The following is a 14,615-nucleotide window of genomic DNA, read 5'->3' as shown; positions in this document are numbered from 1 at the left end:
TTGAAGTACCTGCATAAGAGATGCCAGCGTTTGAGATTTGTGCCAGGCACACGACCTTTGCACTTCAACATTCTGTAGCAGTCCATTAAATCCATAAAGAAAGGCAGTGGCAAAGCTTCCCATCACACTTATGTCTGCAGAAGTCTCTTCCAGACTGCATCATTACCTAGAACTCTGCTTTTTGTTACATATATATTTGGCCACTTAATCAGTACTTACTGAGGTTGCTGGAGTGTGCACAAGGCCAGGGCAAATCTATTGTTCATTAGTACATGAGTGGATTTCCAAGTATTTATGCGCTTCCAGCAAGCATCAGGATCAGATTCGTGAGACGTTTATTCTAGTTACTGTTGTCTTTAGTTGAACCCTGTTGTTATGCCACCTAATACGCAAATGTTTCCTCAGAAATTGATTTTAATTCAAATTCCTAAAATTGTCAGGTTCAGTAACACCTGCAGGATAATTCCACAATTGTGGCACCAGCATCAACAGTTTATACTGAAATATTAAAAAGAACAAAAGAATAATTAAGTTGATCGTTAAGAACCAAAGCGAAACTTGGCTGTATTTGGTCTGAAATGGGTAAATGGGCATTGTGTAATTGAAATTAGTTTACGTTACTTTATATTCTCTTCTATCAGATCAGTTCTTAGCTAAACGTATTCTACATAGCTGCAGAAATGTGACTGGCTAAGGATATATTTTAATAGCTTCCCAGAGGAACCTTACATAGTGTCCCACAGGCCACTTCAGGTGATGCAGTATTGGTTTCAATTGCTATGAATCCAGTGGCCAGTGGGTGTTTTTTGACTGTATTTCCTATAGAATTGTAAAGTTTGAGCAGGTGGATGTGCTCTTGTGTGCAGTGCCTGGGCTATTGAGGGTGAGGGAGTTGTATTGGTTTGCTGACCAGCCAGTGGCTGTAGGCCAAGAATGGAACCAGACATGGGAGAATTTCTCTTGATTAAGGTTCAGCAAGTGCAATTCGTATCAGTTAGGCTATTTTCCAGAGCACTTCAACTTACATTGGCATTGTGGAAGATCTGCCTGCCGTCACTGCAGTGGGGTGTACCGTGGGACTGCAGTTAGAAGGAAACCCAAAACTTTGTGCTGGTCCAAGGGACCACTACGAGAAGGACTACAAGGCAATCCCTGGGTCTTGCTCGGCTGCATGCCCAATGATCTTTAGAATTCCACACTGCACTTTTTGGACGTGATCAGAAAATGTGAAAGATGATATCCTCCCCACCAAAGCCGCTCCTGCAGAGGCTTCAGAGTTTAGGTGGGAGGAGGTGATTTTAATTTGATTATAGTTAATCGTTATCTGAATGTTTACACACACCACACAATTCAAGTTTGATCTATTGTGCTCTCATTTTCATGAAGTCTGTTCAAACAGATGGTTTTAAGATTTTGTTATAATTTTTTTTGCAGAGTTGTTTGTAAATTAAGTGGAGTTTCTGAATCCCAGAGTAATTCAGTTCACATTGTGACAAAAAATAACAAAGTTGGTACTTCCACTATGAAGTTCACATACACTGTGAGTATCCATTTACTACACAATTTTACCAGAATTCTAGTTATATCATTTAAATTTGCCAGCTGTGAATTTAACCTAAACAAAAAGCAGCATTTTATCTAATATCTCAAAAATAACCAACTTGTATAATGCTGACTTTATAAAATATATTTTAGGAAGAAATAATATTTGGAAAGAATGACATTCAATACGTAGCTTAATAAAACCACTTAGAGTTTTATCCCATTTCCTGCAGGAATAGTAAATGTATGTAGAGCTAACCTTTTCTTTTCAAAATTATCCAGGACCCTAAGCCTACTCGTATTTCTCCATTACAAGGGATATATGCTGGAGGAACTAGTCTAACAATCAAAGGAAAGAACTTAAACACTGGAAAGCAAGAGGATGTAAAAGTGATGCTGGGCAACGTATTGTGCACTCTGTAAGCTGAACCAGTCATTGTTATTGGGAAAGGACTGTAGAATAAAAGGTTGTGACAATCCATGCTGTATGTCATAGTCGTAGAGTCACACATCTGCCCCCGTGATTCACCATTCATGCTGCTGTAGGGAAGCACCAGTTTTGATGGCCTGTGACCAACATTGTCATGTGTGTTCAAATCAGACAAATTAGTTATGTTTTCTTTCATTTTATTTTATTCTCCAATTTTTTTCCACCCTCTACTGAAGGCACTGGCAGCCTTGCTGAGATACAGTTCCATGGGTGTGGTCTCCCTCTAATTGGTGGAGTGGTAAATAGCGAGGAGGGAAGCCTCAGGCTACAGGACGATAAAGACGGGTTGGTTAGATGGGCAGAACTGTGGCAAATGGAATTTAACCCTGAAAAGTGTGAGGTGATGCATTTTGGGAGGATTAACAAGGCAAGGGAATACTCAATTAATGTTAGGACCCTAGGAAGGATAGAGGATTAGAGGGACCTTGGTGTGCATGTACATAGATCCCTGAAGGCAGCAGGACCAGTAGATAAGGTGGTTAAAAAGGCATATGGGATACTTGCCTTCATTAGCTGAGGCATAGAATATAAGAGCAGGGAGGTTATGATGGAGCTATACAAAACGCTAGTGATGCGCCATCAATTACTCAAAAGACTGAGGTTAAGCGAGTAACAACCAGGCTTTTATTAACTAAAGAATGAAGGTCTAGTCTCGAGTGGTCGACCCGTCCAGAATACTAAGGGACTGGGAGGTAGTCACTTATATACCTGGAATAGTGGGAGGAGTCAGCCGAGGCATGTCCAGACCTGTACCTAGTGGAATACACATACACGTACAGACATGTATAACAGTGGTTTACCACAGCTAGTTAGGCCACAGTTGGAATACTGTGTGCAGTTCTGGTCGCCACACTATAGGAAGGATGTAACTGCATTGGAGAGGGTGCAGAGGAGATTTACCAGGATGTTACCTGGGCTGGAGCGTTTCAGCTATGAAGGGAGACTGGACAGGCTGGGGTTGTTTTCCTTGGAGCAGAGAAGGCTGAGGGGGGACCTGATTGAGGTGTCCAAAATTATGAGGGGCATAGATAGGGTAGATGGGAACTTTTCCCCTTAGTAGAGGGATCAATAACCAGGGGGCATAGTTTCAAGATAAGGGGCAGGAGGTTTAGAGGGGATTTGAGGGGAAAAAAATTCACCCAGAGGGTGGTTGGAATCTGGAACTCACTGCCTGAAAGGGTGGTAGAAGCAGGAACCCTCACAACATTCAAGAAGAATTTAGATGAGCACTTGAAACACCATAGCATACAAGGCTACGGACCAAGTGCTGGAAAATGGAATTAGATTAGACAGGGCTTGATGGCCGGCGTGGACACGATGGGCCGAAGGACCTCTTTCTGTGCTGTATAACTCTATATGTCACCCAGGTGGCTATTCATATGTAAACTTTACAGAATCATAGAATGGTTACAGCGCGGAAGAAGGCCATTCGGCCCATTGAGCCCATGCTGGCTCTCTGCAAGAGCACTTCAGCTAGTCCCACTCCCTTTCCCCATAGCCTTGCAAATTTCTTTCTTTCAGATACTTATCCAACTCCTTTTTGAAAGCCATGATTAAATCTGCCTCCACCACCCTTTCAGGCAGTGCATTCCAGATCATAACCACTCGCTGCGTAAAAAAGTTTTTCCTTATGTCGCCTTTCGTTCTTTTGCCAATCACCTTAAATCTGTGTCCTCTGGTTCTCGACCCTTCTGCTAATGGGAACAGTTTCTCTCTATCTACTCTGTCCAGATCCCTCATGATTTTGAACACCGCTATCAAATCTCCTCTCAATCTTCTCTGCTCCAAGGAGAACAACCCCAGCTTCTCCAACCTGTCAACGTAACTGAAGTCCCTCTTTCCTGGAATCATTCTCGTAAATCTTTTCTGCACCCTCTTTAAGGCCTTCACGTCCTTCCTGAAGTGTGGTGCCCAGAATTGGACACAGTACTCCAGTTGGGGCCGAAGCAGTGTTTTATACAGGTTCATCATAATTTCCACACTTTTGTATTCTATACCTCTATTTATGAAGCCCAGGATCCCATAGGCCTTTTTAACTGCTTTCTCAACCTGCCCTGCCACTTTCAATGATTTGTGCACACATACCCCGAGGTCTCTCTGTTCGCGCATCCCCTTCAGGATTGTACCATTTAGTTTATATGTCCTCTCCTCATTCTTTCTACCAAAATGTATCACTTCACACTTTTCTGCATTAAATTTCATCTGCCACGTGTTCGCCCATTTCACCAGCCTGTCTGTGTTCCTGAAGTCTATCACTCTCCTCACTGTTCACTATACTTCCAAGTTTTGTGTCATCTGCAGTTTTTGAAACACCCATGTCCAAGTCATTAATATATATCAAGAAAAGCAGTGGTCCTAGAACCGACCCCTGGGGAACACCACTGTATACCTTCCTCCAGTCCGAAAAACAACCATTCACCACTACTCTGTTTCCTGCCACTTAATCAATTCCCTATCCATGCTGCCACTGTCCCTTTTATTCCATGGGCTTCAACTTTGTTGGCAAGCCTATTATGTGGCACTTTGTCGAACGCCTTTTGGAAATCCATGTACACCACGTCAACACGTAAAGCGTCCTGGATTTCCCACATGGCACAGGATGTGCATTCCGCGGGACTGAGGTGCCCTTCCATGCCCCTATTTAACAGACTATTAGTTAACTTAGCAGGAATAAACTTAAAACTTAAAAAAAAACTAGAAACACATACCAGCTACTCACCAATCAGCTCCTTCCCTGGTTGTGACGTCACTTGAGCTGTTTTGCAGTTGTTGCTTTGTTGTTGTTTTTGCTGGAGGCTCTCCACCTCCTCGCTGCCGCCGCTGCTCCAGTATGCACACACTCTGGGCCTCCCGCTCAGTTTATCCTCTGCTCCGGTCTGTGTTCTCTCTGGGCCTCCTGCTCAATTTATCCTCTACCTCCTCGCTGACGCTGCTGCTCCAGTCTGAACCCAGTGTGCCACCAGGCTATTCAGTTGTGGAGAATATTACAGCCCAACTTCAACTTGTATTCCCCATACATTCCACACATACTCTCCCAGCAGGGAGGAGTTATTTTGGTGAAAGGTGAAAATGGATGCAGTGCGAATAGCTGCCTGTTTGAAGGTCTGGTTTTAGCATGCAATTTTGGTCCTAATTGCTGATTACCATAATTTGGACTTGGCTGGAGGCGCTGAAACGGACATGTACAGGTTTAGCACTCAAGCACTGATATTAGAAGCAATTTTTGTGGAGCAGTATGTGTGGGCTCCTCGCACTCACTTCCACTGAAGGTGTGGAGTGCTCTGGCTGACACACAACGGCACATTTCAGGATGTCTGTGGCGAGGTTGCGAAGGTTCTCTGATGCGGTCCTGGTGGAGGAGGCCCAGAGAAGGAGGGATATCCTGTACCCCCAGGGGGAAGGGAATCCACCTCTCCCTCCTGTCCACCTCTCCTGCAGCAACTGGTGCTGCACTGCTTGGCCTCGTGTCCTCCTCCAATTTCTCCTGCAGACCCTGAGCAAGATGCCCACGACCAAGTACTCCCTTTTTCCTGGTGACTCCTATAAGGTGGAGTAGCACAGCACTGTTTTTAGGTGAAATCCTCTGAGAATTTCTGGAATAAATGTTAATAGTGATGAAGTCTTGACAAACTGTCCCAGAAAGTCTCCTGATGTGGTTACAAAATTCCTCTTCAAATCTTCATCAGCAAGTGAACAGTGGAAGCTGAGTATGCCTTTAAGAAACCCTCAATCCTCTGCAACAACTTGTTTACTCCTGTTCAGCTGGTCGCTGTTTGGAGAGGGCGTTAGTTCAAGTGCTGGTCACCAAAATGCTGTGCAGGCTCTTTAAGGTGGCTGTTCTTAGTGCGTGATTCAACTCCTTTACCAAGATGGTGCGTGGGCTAAACCAGTGTTGCAGCTCAAGACCCCATCTTGGCCACTTTGGAGGCTCTTTGACGCCTAAAGTGTCTGGGGGAAATCGGCCCCATGATTTTTACACCGATGTTCTGTTTTTGTGATCATCAGTGTTCCTTAACCTGTGACGGGCACGTCTCCAATTAACTTAACTGCCAGTGCTGTAAGGTTCTGTTCTCAGTTCAAAGGGTCAGTGGTCACCATCTTAGAATTGCTGTGTAGCTGTACACTTATAGCATTAATTAGTTATTTTAAGACATTACAGTTTAAGAATCATATTTCTCTACTTGACAAACAATGGTTAAAAGTAGATATTGCTACTATATTAAATCACTCCTAATCAACTGCAGTCATCTGCTGTTACTCTGATTAACCCTTTCCTTACAATTGGCTATGAAACACTTTGTCCTGAAGTCATGAAAGGTGCTATATAAATGCAAGTCTTTATTTGGTTATTAATTATTTCCTATAAGTGTTTGCTTTTTCCATATGAGGTATTTAAAATCCAGTTAGAAACGGTTATAGTCAGCACCAGGACAGGCCAATTCTGTCAACTTGTACCTGTGGGCAGTACTGTTGGAAGTTATTTTAATATACATTGTTGCATTAATTTTGTACATCTGCACTCCTTATAAAACCATTGAATTGTTTTAACATTCTCAGTGGTCTCCTGGTTGTAACGCTTCATTAGAATTTCCTAGAATGAGAGTGCGCTGTGTTTTAGTTAAAATCCTACTGATGCTAATTTTTTGTTTCCCACAGGACGATATTTAATGAAAGCCTGATCTGTATCACCGGTCCTTATAACCGAGCACTTGCTAAAGCCCACGCTGCAACTGCTAAAGGCCGCGCAACAAATGTTACGGTTTCTGTACAATACGGGGAAAATGCAGTGAAGAAAATTCAGCACTACCAATTTTCATATGTCCCCAATCCAATAATCAGTGCTGTTGATCCAATAAGAAGTATCTACAGGTAATATTCTTCCACACACATGACTTCAAAATAACTTGGTCTCCACTCAAAACTTTTCCGAACAAAACACGTGAGGCCTGATTTGTACAGGACGCAATGCACTGGGGTGCAAATATTCACTGCCATCTGGTACTGAGCGGCCAACACAATGTCAGTTCCTGTTCACATGTAGTGTGAACCTGGTCATTTGCGTACTCGCCTTTCTATGATTCTGTTAAATATCTGAAAGTGAAAGGACAGGGGAATGGGACTAAGTGGATAACTCCTACAGAGCTGGGACAGGCATGGTGGGCCAAATGGCTGCCGCCTGTGCTATAAAATTACACGATTCTATACTAAAGGAGAACAGAACAAATTAGCTTGGCTAATGCGCATCTAAAAGTGCAATTGGATACAGCTGAAGTGCTCACATAGTTACAATACAGTTAAAATTCCATTTTTATGTCGATGATAAATGGTTTCAGGTGCATGTAGACGTGAAGGTGGTAGTCCAACTTCGAGTCTGGCCAGTGATCTGAATCTGAGCACGAAGCCAAAAGGTGAGAGAGCAGGTTGGGCCTGTACTCATTGGAGTTTAGAAGATTGAGAGGTGATCTTACTGAAACATATCAGATTCTGAGGGGGATTGACAAGGTAGATGCTGAGAGGATGTTTCCCCTCGTGGGGGAATCTAGAACTAGGGGGCATAGTTTCAGAATAAGGAGTCGCCCATTTAAGACGGAGATGAGGAGGAATTTCTTTCCTCGGATTGTAGTGAATCTTTGGAATTCTCTACCCCAGAGAGCTGTGGAGGCGGAGTCATTGAATATATTCAAGGCGGAGATTGACAGACATTTGAACTACAGGGGAGTCAAGGGGTACGGGGAGAGAGCGGGAAAGTGGTGTTGAGGCCAAGATTGGATCAGCCCTGATCTTATTGAATGGTGGAGCAGGCTCGAGGGGCCGATTGGCCGACTCCTGCTCCTGTTTCTTATGTTCTCATATCTAGAAGGCATTTCAGTGTTTTGTTTTTGCAGCATAACTTGAGCCCAGTGCAAAGCTGTCGACAGTCTGTTCACTTTGCACTCTTTCACTGTTTTTAATGTTGGGAGAAGCCCGATGTACCTGCCTCCTCTCTCCTAATGTTAAAATTTGACCAGCTCAGCGCGTGCATCAAGCAGACGTGCACAGAACTGCTTTCTAGCTGATCTTGGTGCAATCCTGTGAGAATTTGCAGTGTAATTCTGCAGACACTGGACTGGGAGCATATGACTGCAGCCTACAATGTGCATCAACATGTCTTGCTCTCTCCAGTGAGTGTACAGCTTACACAGTTCACACTATAGGAATTTTAGATGTATATTGCCCAGTCAATACCAGATGGAATTGAATATTTGAACCATTTTTCCTCCTTTCGAGTGGGGGAGGGAAAAGAGGTAATGAGCCGCCATACCCACCTTGAGTGTCCTTTCCTAGTTAATTTTGAATGACGTCATAATTTTTTATGGTGGATTTTAAACCAGCACAACTTAATTTTCTTTAAATTATTACACCAAAACAATAGACCTAAAAGGGATTGATTTATAGAGATGTATCTGATTTAATTCTGGTCCTATAATATTTTATCAAATGTCCGTTCATCTTCCCTGGTGTTGCTCACAACCAAAAAAATTAAACTCTCTTCCTGTATCTCTCTGTTTACCTTGCATTGTTTCTGCTTGTCTTTAGTCTGTTTTCTCACGCACCATTCTCTCACTCTTTTCCCTCCTCCATACTATGTGTATGTCTCGCATGCATGTTCTCTTTTTTGACAGCAAACAATATAAATAAGCTGATCACACTAAATAATTTGTTTGCTTTCTTGATTCAGCGGGGGAAGAAATATCACCGTGACTGGACAGGGATTTGATGCTGTACAAAAACGCATTATGAGAGTGGAAGTAAGGGAGAATGGACAATTACTCGTAGAAAAGGTAGTTTGTTTCTGATCAGCACTGCCATTTTCAAGAAGTGAAATTAATGTGAATAGCTGAATATATCTCATGGAGTGTGTTTGTGCCAAAGGGAAATTATTTGAGGTGTGAACATTTATAATTTTGCCTCCAAGTGCTGGGTCTACTGCTGATTAATTTGTCAATTTGTATATAATTCTAAAACTCTTAAATATTGGAATATAAACACGAGAGCTGTAACTTCCATTTCCTTTCAAGAATGTTGTTTGTTTCTTGTCCTACTTTCAAGCTGTGGATGGTAACCTAGCAACCAATTAGATCATCGTGTCTTTTGTTTAAAGAGCAACCAAGGCTGCCTTGTTAATGAAAATGAGGGGTCATTATTGACATTCTTATGTGGTTGAACATGCTAGGTGACAAGACCATCCAGTAGTCAGTAGTTGAAGGCCCAGAGCAGTGAGTTAAGCCAGTGTGCCTGCCAAAGATTGTCCACTGCGTCTCGTTTGCTTCATACAGTGTGTGCCTTGGCTGAGTGGCAGCACATTCTCTTCTGAGTCAGAAGGTTATGCATTCAAGTTCCACTTCAGAGACTTGAGCACACAATCAACTCCCAATAATCCAGGCTGGCACTTGTGCAGTACTGAGGGAGTGCTGCACTGTTGGGTGGACGTAAAAGATTCCATGGCACCATTCGAAGAAGAACAGGGGAGTTCTCCTTGTGTCCTCAACTAATATCACAGGTGATCTGATCATGTATCTTATTGCTGTTTGTGGGACCTTGCTGTGCGCAAATTGGCTACGACGTTTCTCTACGTTACAACAGTGACTCCGCTTCAAAAGTACTTCATTGGTCGTAAAGGGCTTTGTAAATAGGTCATGAAAGACATTATATAAATGTAAGTCCTTTCCTTTTATAACACACAGAAATCTTTTCATAACATCAATAAGATAAATAGAATCATAGACATTTACGGCACAGAAGGAGGCCATTCGGCCCATCGTGTTTGCGCTGGCCGAAAAAGAGCTATCCAGCCTGATCCCACTTTCCAGCTCTTGGTCCATAGCCCTGTAGGTTATGACACTTCAAGTGCATATCCAAGTACTTTTTAAATGTGATGAGGGTTTCTGCCTCTACCACCCTCCCTTTCAGGCAGTGAGTTTCAGACCCCCACCACCCTCTGGGTGAAAAAGGTTCTCCTCAACTCCCCTCTAACCCTTCTACCAATTAGCTTAAATCTATGCCCCCTGATTATTGACTCCTCTGCTAAGGGAAATAATTCCTTCCTATCCACTCTATTTAGGCCCCTCATAATCTTATATACCTCAATTTAGCCTCCCCTCAGCCTCCTTTTTTCCAAAGAAAACAACCCCAGCCTATCCAATCTTTCCTCATAGCTAAAATTCTCCAGTCCTGGAAACATCTCCTCTGCACCCTCTAGCGCAACTACATCTTTCCTGTAATGTGATCAGAACTGTATGCAGTACTCGAGCTGTGGCCTAACTAGCGTTTTATACAGTTGAAGCATAACCTTTCGGCTCTTATATTCAATGCCTCGGTTAATAAAGGCAAGTATCCCATATACCTTCTTAACCACCTTATCTACCTGTCTTGCTACCTTCAGGGATCTGTGGCTATGCGCTCCAATGACCCTCTGTTCCTCTACACTTCTCAGTATCCTACCATTTATAGTGTATTCCCTTGCCTTGTTAGCCCTCCCCGCATTACCCCTCACTTCTCCAGATTGAATTCCATTTGCCACTTTTCTGCCCACCTGACCAGTCCATTGCTATCTTCCTGCAGTCTGCAGCTTTCTTCCTCACAATCAACCACACGGCCAATTTTTGTATCATCTGTACACTTCTTAATTATGCCCCCTACATTCAGGCCTAAATTATTGATATATACCACAAAGAGCAAGGGATCTAGTACTGAGCCCATTGGAATCCCACTGGAAACAGCCTTCCAGTCACAAAAACACCCATTGACCATTAGCCTTTGCTTCCTGCCACTGAGCAATTTTGGATCCAACTTGCCACTTTCCCTTGAATCCCATGGGCTTTTACTTTTCTGACCAATCCACCATGTGGGACCTTGTCAAAAGCCTGGCTAAAATCCATGTAGACTACATTAAACGCACTACCCTCATCAACTCTCTGTTATCTCCTCACAAAATTCACCAAGTTTGTCAGACATGACCTTCCATGCTGACTGACCTTGATTAATCCGTGCCTTTCTAAATGACGATTAATACTGTCCCTCAGAATTTTTTTCCAATAATTTGCCTACTGCCAAGGTTAGGCTGACTGGCTGTAATTAGTCGGTCTATACCTTTCTCCCTTCACAAACAATGGTACGTTAGCAGTCCTCCGGCACCACACCTGCAGCCAGAGAGGATTGGAAAATGATGGTCAGACTTAAAGAAAGAAGATGGTGTATGCTGCGCATGTTGCTTCAGGCCCTTAATGTTTACACTGAATTTGCGCTGTTTTATGCCGATTTTTACATTCCGGCATATGCAAATAAGATACGCAGGAAATTTAGGCTTAAGTTACCGATGGCAAGATTGGCGTAGATTTCAACGTAATTTCTGTGTTGGTTGGATCGAGGAAATTCCGGGTGACTGTGCATTCCCGTATATATTCTTATTATGGAGACACAACAGGAGTAGAAGGAAGAGGAATTGCCCGAGGCACGCAGGATAAGGCCACACCAAAGGAGAAGACGACCAAATAGGAGATACCCTTCCACCAGAGTCCACAGACCACGCTACTCCTTGGATGATGTCTCAGAAGATATCTAGTTAACCAAATCCTCGTCCGCCTGTTCAGGTAGACGTAAAAGATTCCATCGCACTGGTGGAAGGAGAAGGGAGTTCTCCTGGTGTCTTTCCATAAACGAGCGCCACCAAAAGATTAACTGGTCATTCATCTTGTTTGCTGTTTGTGGGACATTTGCTGTGTGCAAATTAGTGCTGTGTTTGCCTACAAAACAACAGGGACTGTACGAAGTAATTCACTTTGGGATGTCTGGAGGATTTGAAAGGTGCTGTTTAAGTGCAAGTCTCTCTTCGGAATTAAACCTTCTCCATTAAATCTGGCACAAAATATATCAAAATACAGGAAACTTTCTTTTATCCGGCACGGACGGGACCGACGTGGTGCCGGTTCATCAGTAATTCCAGATAACCGAACGCTATAGTAAAAGACGGAGAGCTGACAGCTCCATATAAAGCAACAAACCCTGTTACTGTAGAACAATGAACACAAGTTTCAAGCGTCTCTGTCGCTTAGCAACAGCTGCAGCCACACCCTTGCACAGCACAGATGGAAGAAGGCAAATAAATATGAAGTAAAACCTACTCCTGAATTTTGCCGGTTAACCGACATTTCCGGTTATTTAGGTGCCGGTAAATCGAAAGTTTCCTGTATTCTACATCCTGTCCCTTAAATGTTGCAATATTTAATTAACTGGATGTCAGTTTTATATGTGGTAAACTTAAATATTTTACATATAAATCTTGTTAAACATTGATTTGTATTTTTTTCTATATCCCCTTGAACAGTTTGAATGTACAGAGATAAATATAAAAGTGCCTAACTTTCTTGATTCCTTAATTCCAACGACAAGACTATTTTGTACCCTCTAGATCACTTGGCCAGACCCAGTTTGCCTATTTTATATATCGAAAAAAGATCAATTCTCTTGCTTTATCCATAGCTTTCTAAGGTACTTGTGTACACTGCTGGATTACAGGGACTTGAATGACTTTTAAACAAACTCCAGACACAATTTTAAACAAACTCCAGACACAATTGTATATGGAGTAGGATGTGCTCAGTAATAATGGGGCAATTCAGAATACAGCGGCACTTTTGTCTTCTCCTCTCCTCCCTTTAAGAACTTCCAGATCTTGCCTTTTATATTAGCAGTGGCCTTAAAGGGACAGGCCAGGTGGGCAATTAAACATCACAATTGTGTTCTACACCCTAGACTAGTCCTGAGAATCATCATAGATTTAATTTATACTAGATAATCTTAACAGCAGAGGATTTAGAACTCTTTCAGGAATAATTAGCACAAGGAAGAAAGGAAAAAAGCTAGAAATAAAAAAGAATAAATGACCCAGTTGGAGCAAAGAAGACCGAATTATTGTGTGGTGTGGAGAAGCGTGAATGGTGATAAACTTAACTCTCTTCGTGTGGAAAATAGTTACAATTACGATGCATGTTTTCTAAAAGTATATTCTGAACCTTTGTTTTTTCTCATCCATTAAGTATTGATGGCCCCCGAAACGCCTGGAGAAGTGAAACTTACATGCCCCGTGCATTCTCTGCTCATTTCTCTTTTGAAAGTTGTAATCGAGTTTCTACAATAGGCATAATTTGCAGAATTAAACAGCCTCCAGTCCGTTCATTTAAAGGCCTGCCTGAAAGTTGATTTCAGGTGGGTAAATGGGTGTACAACGCAGGAGTTCCTCAGGGCAGTGTCCTAGGCCCAACCATCTTCAGCTGCTTCATCAATGACCTTCCCTGTATCATAAGGTCTGAAGTGGGGATGTTGGCTGATGACTGCGCAGTGTTCAGTTCCATTCGCAACTCCTCAGATAATGAAGCAGTCCATGCCCGCATACAGCAAGACCTGGACGACATTCAGGCTTGGGCTGATAAGTGACAAATAACATTCGCGCCATACACAAGTGCCAGGCAATGACTATCTCCAACAAGCGAGAGTAACCACCGCCCCTTGACATTCAACAGCATTACCATCGTCGAATCCCCCACCATCAACATCCTGGGGTTCACCATTGACCAGAAACTTAACTGGACCATCCACATAAATACTGTGGCAACAAGAGCAGGTCAGAGGCTGGGTATTCTGTGGTGAGTGTCTCACCTTCTGACTCCCCAAAGCCTTTCCACCATCTACAAGGAACAAGTCAGATGTGTGATTGAATACGCTCCACTTGCCTGGATGAGTGCAGCTCCAACAACACTCAAGAAGCTCGACACCATCCAGGACAAAGCAGCCTGCTTGATTGGCACCCCATCCACCACCTTAAGCATTCACTCCCTCCACCACTGGCGCACCATGGCTGCAGTGTGTACCATCTACAAGATGAACTGCAGCAACTCGCCAAGGCTCCTTTGACAGCCCCTCCCAAACCCGTGACTTCTACCACCTAGAAGGAAGGACAAGGGCAGCAGACGCATGGGAACACCATCACCTGCAAGTTCCCCTCCCAAGTCACACACCATCCTGACTTGGAAATATATCGCCGTTCCTTCATCGTCGCTGGGTCAAAATCCTGGAACTCCCTCCCTAACACCACTGTGGGAGTACCTTCACCACACGGACTGCAGCGGTTGAAGAAGGCGGCTACCCACCACCTTCTCGAGGGCACTTAGCGATGGGCAATAAATGCTGGCCTTGCCAGTGACACCCACATCCCAGGAACAAATTTTTAAAAAAAGGTCCCCACCAGACTTTCAACTGCCAATCACCCATTTTTCAGGCGATAAACTGGCGGCCAGCAGTTGAAAGTTTCCCCCGAATTCTCCTTGGGCCTTGTGCCAGCCTCCTATGCAGATTCCCTGCTAAAACTGTACAGCTCAGCAATAAAAAAGCACTGGTAAGCTTGCTCCAGCTGCTGGGGCGTTGGCTTTCAGGGTTATGTGGAGCTGTGCGAGAAGAATCAAAGCCCCCAGTGATGGATCTGCCCTCCAGGTTCCATTGGCTGGTCAATAATTAGCACTTCCTAATTCAGATATTGAATGACCAATAC

The 14,615-nt window shown here is 43.4% G+C and overlaps 1 protein-coding gene across 4 annotated transcripts in view; it reads left to right on the top strand.

The window, feature by feature from the left end:
• Window positions 1-14,615, top strand: part of LOC147105761 (plexin-B2-like) — a 274,135-nt gene that overhangs the window by 217,194 nt on the left and 42,326 nt on the right. For all 4 annotated transcript variants that reach the window (XM_086010484.1, XM_086010486.1, XM_086010483.1 and 1 more), the window contains exons 16-19: window positions 1,435-1,540; window positions 1,825-1,961; window positions 6,689-6,901; window positions 8,751-8,853. In XM_086010484.1, the coding sequence (XP_085866610.1) occupies window positions 1,435-1,540; window positions 1,825-1,961; window positions 6,689-6,901; window positions 8,751-8,853 (559 nt within the window). The remainder of the gene's footprint in view (window positions 1-1,434; window positions 1,541-1,824; window positions 1,962-6,688; window positions 6,902-8,750; window positions 8,854-14,615) is intronic.

This window comes from Somniosus microcephalus, chromosome 17 (assembly GCF_052327205.1).
Source record: "Somniosus microcephalus isolate GS21.2 chromosome 17, FLI_Smic_1.0, whole genome shotgun sequence".
Classification (NCBI taxonomy): Eukaryota; Metazoa; Chordata; class Chondrichthyes; order Squaliformes; family Somniosidae; genus Somniosus; species Somniosus microcephalus.
Note: the sequence above shows the minus strand (reverse complement) of the source record. Positions and strands in the feature narration are given on the sequence as shown.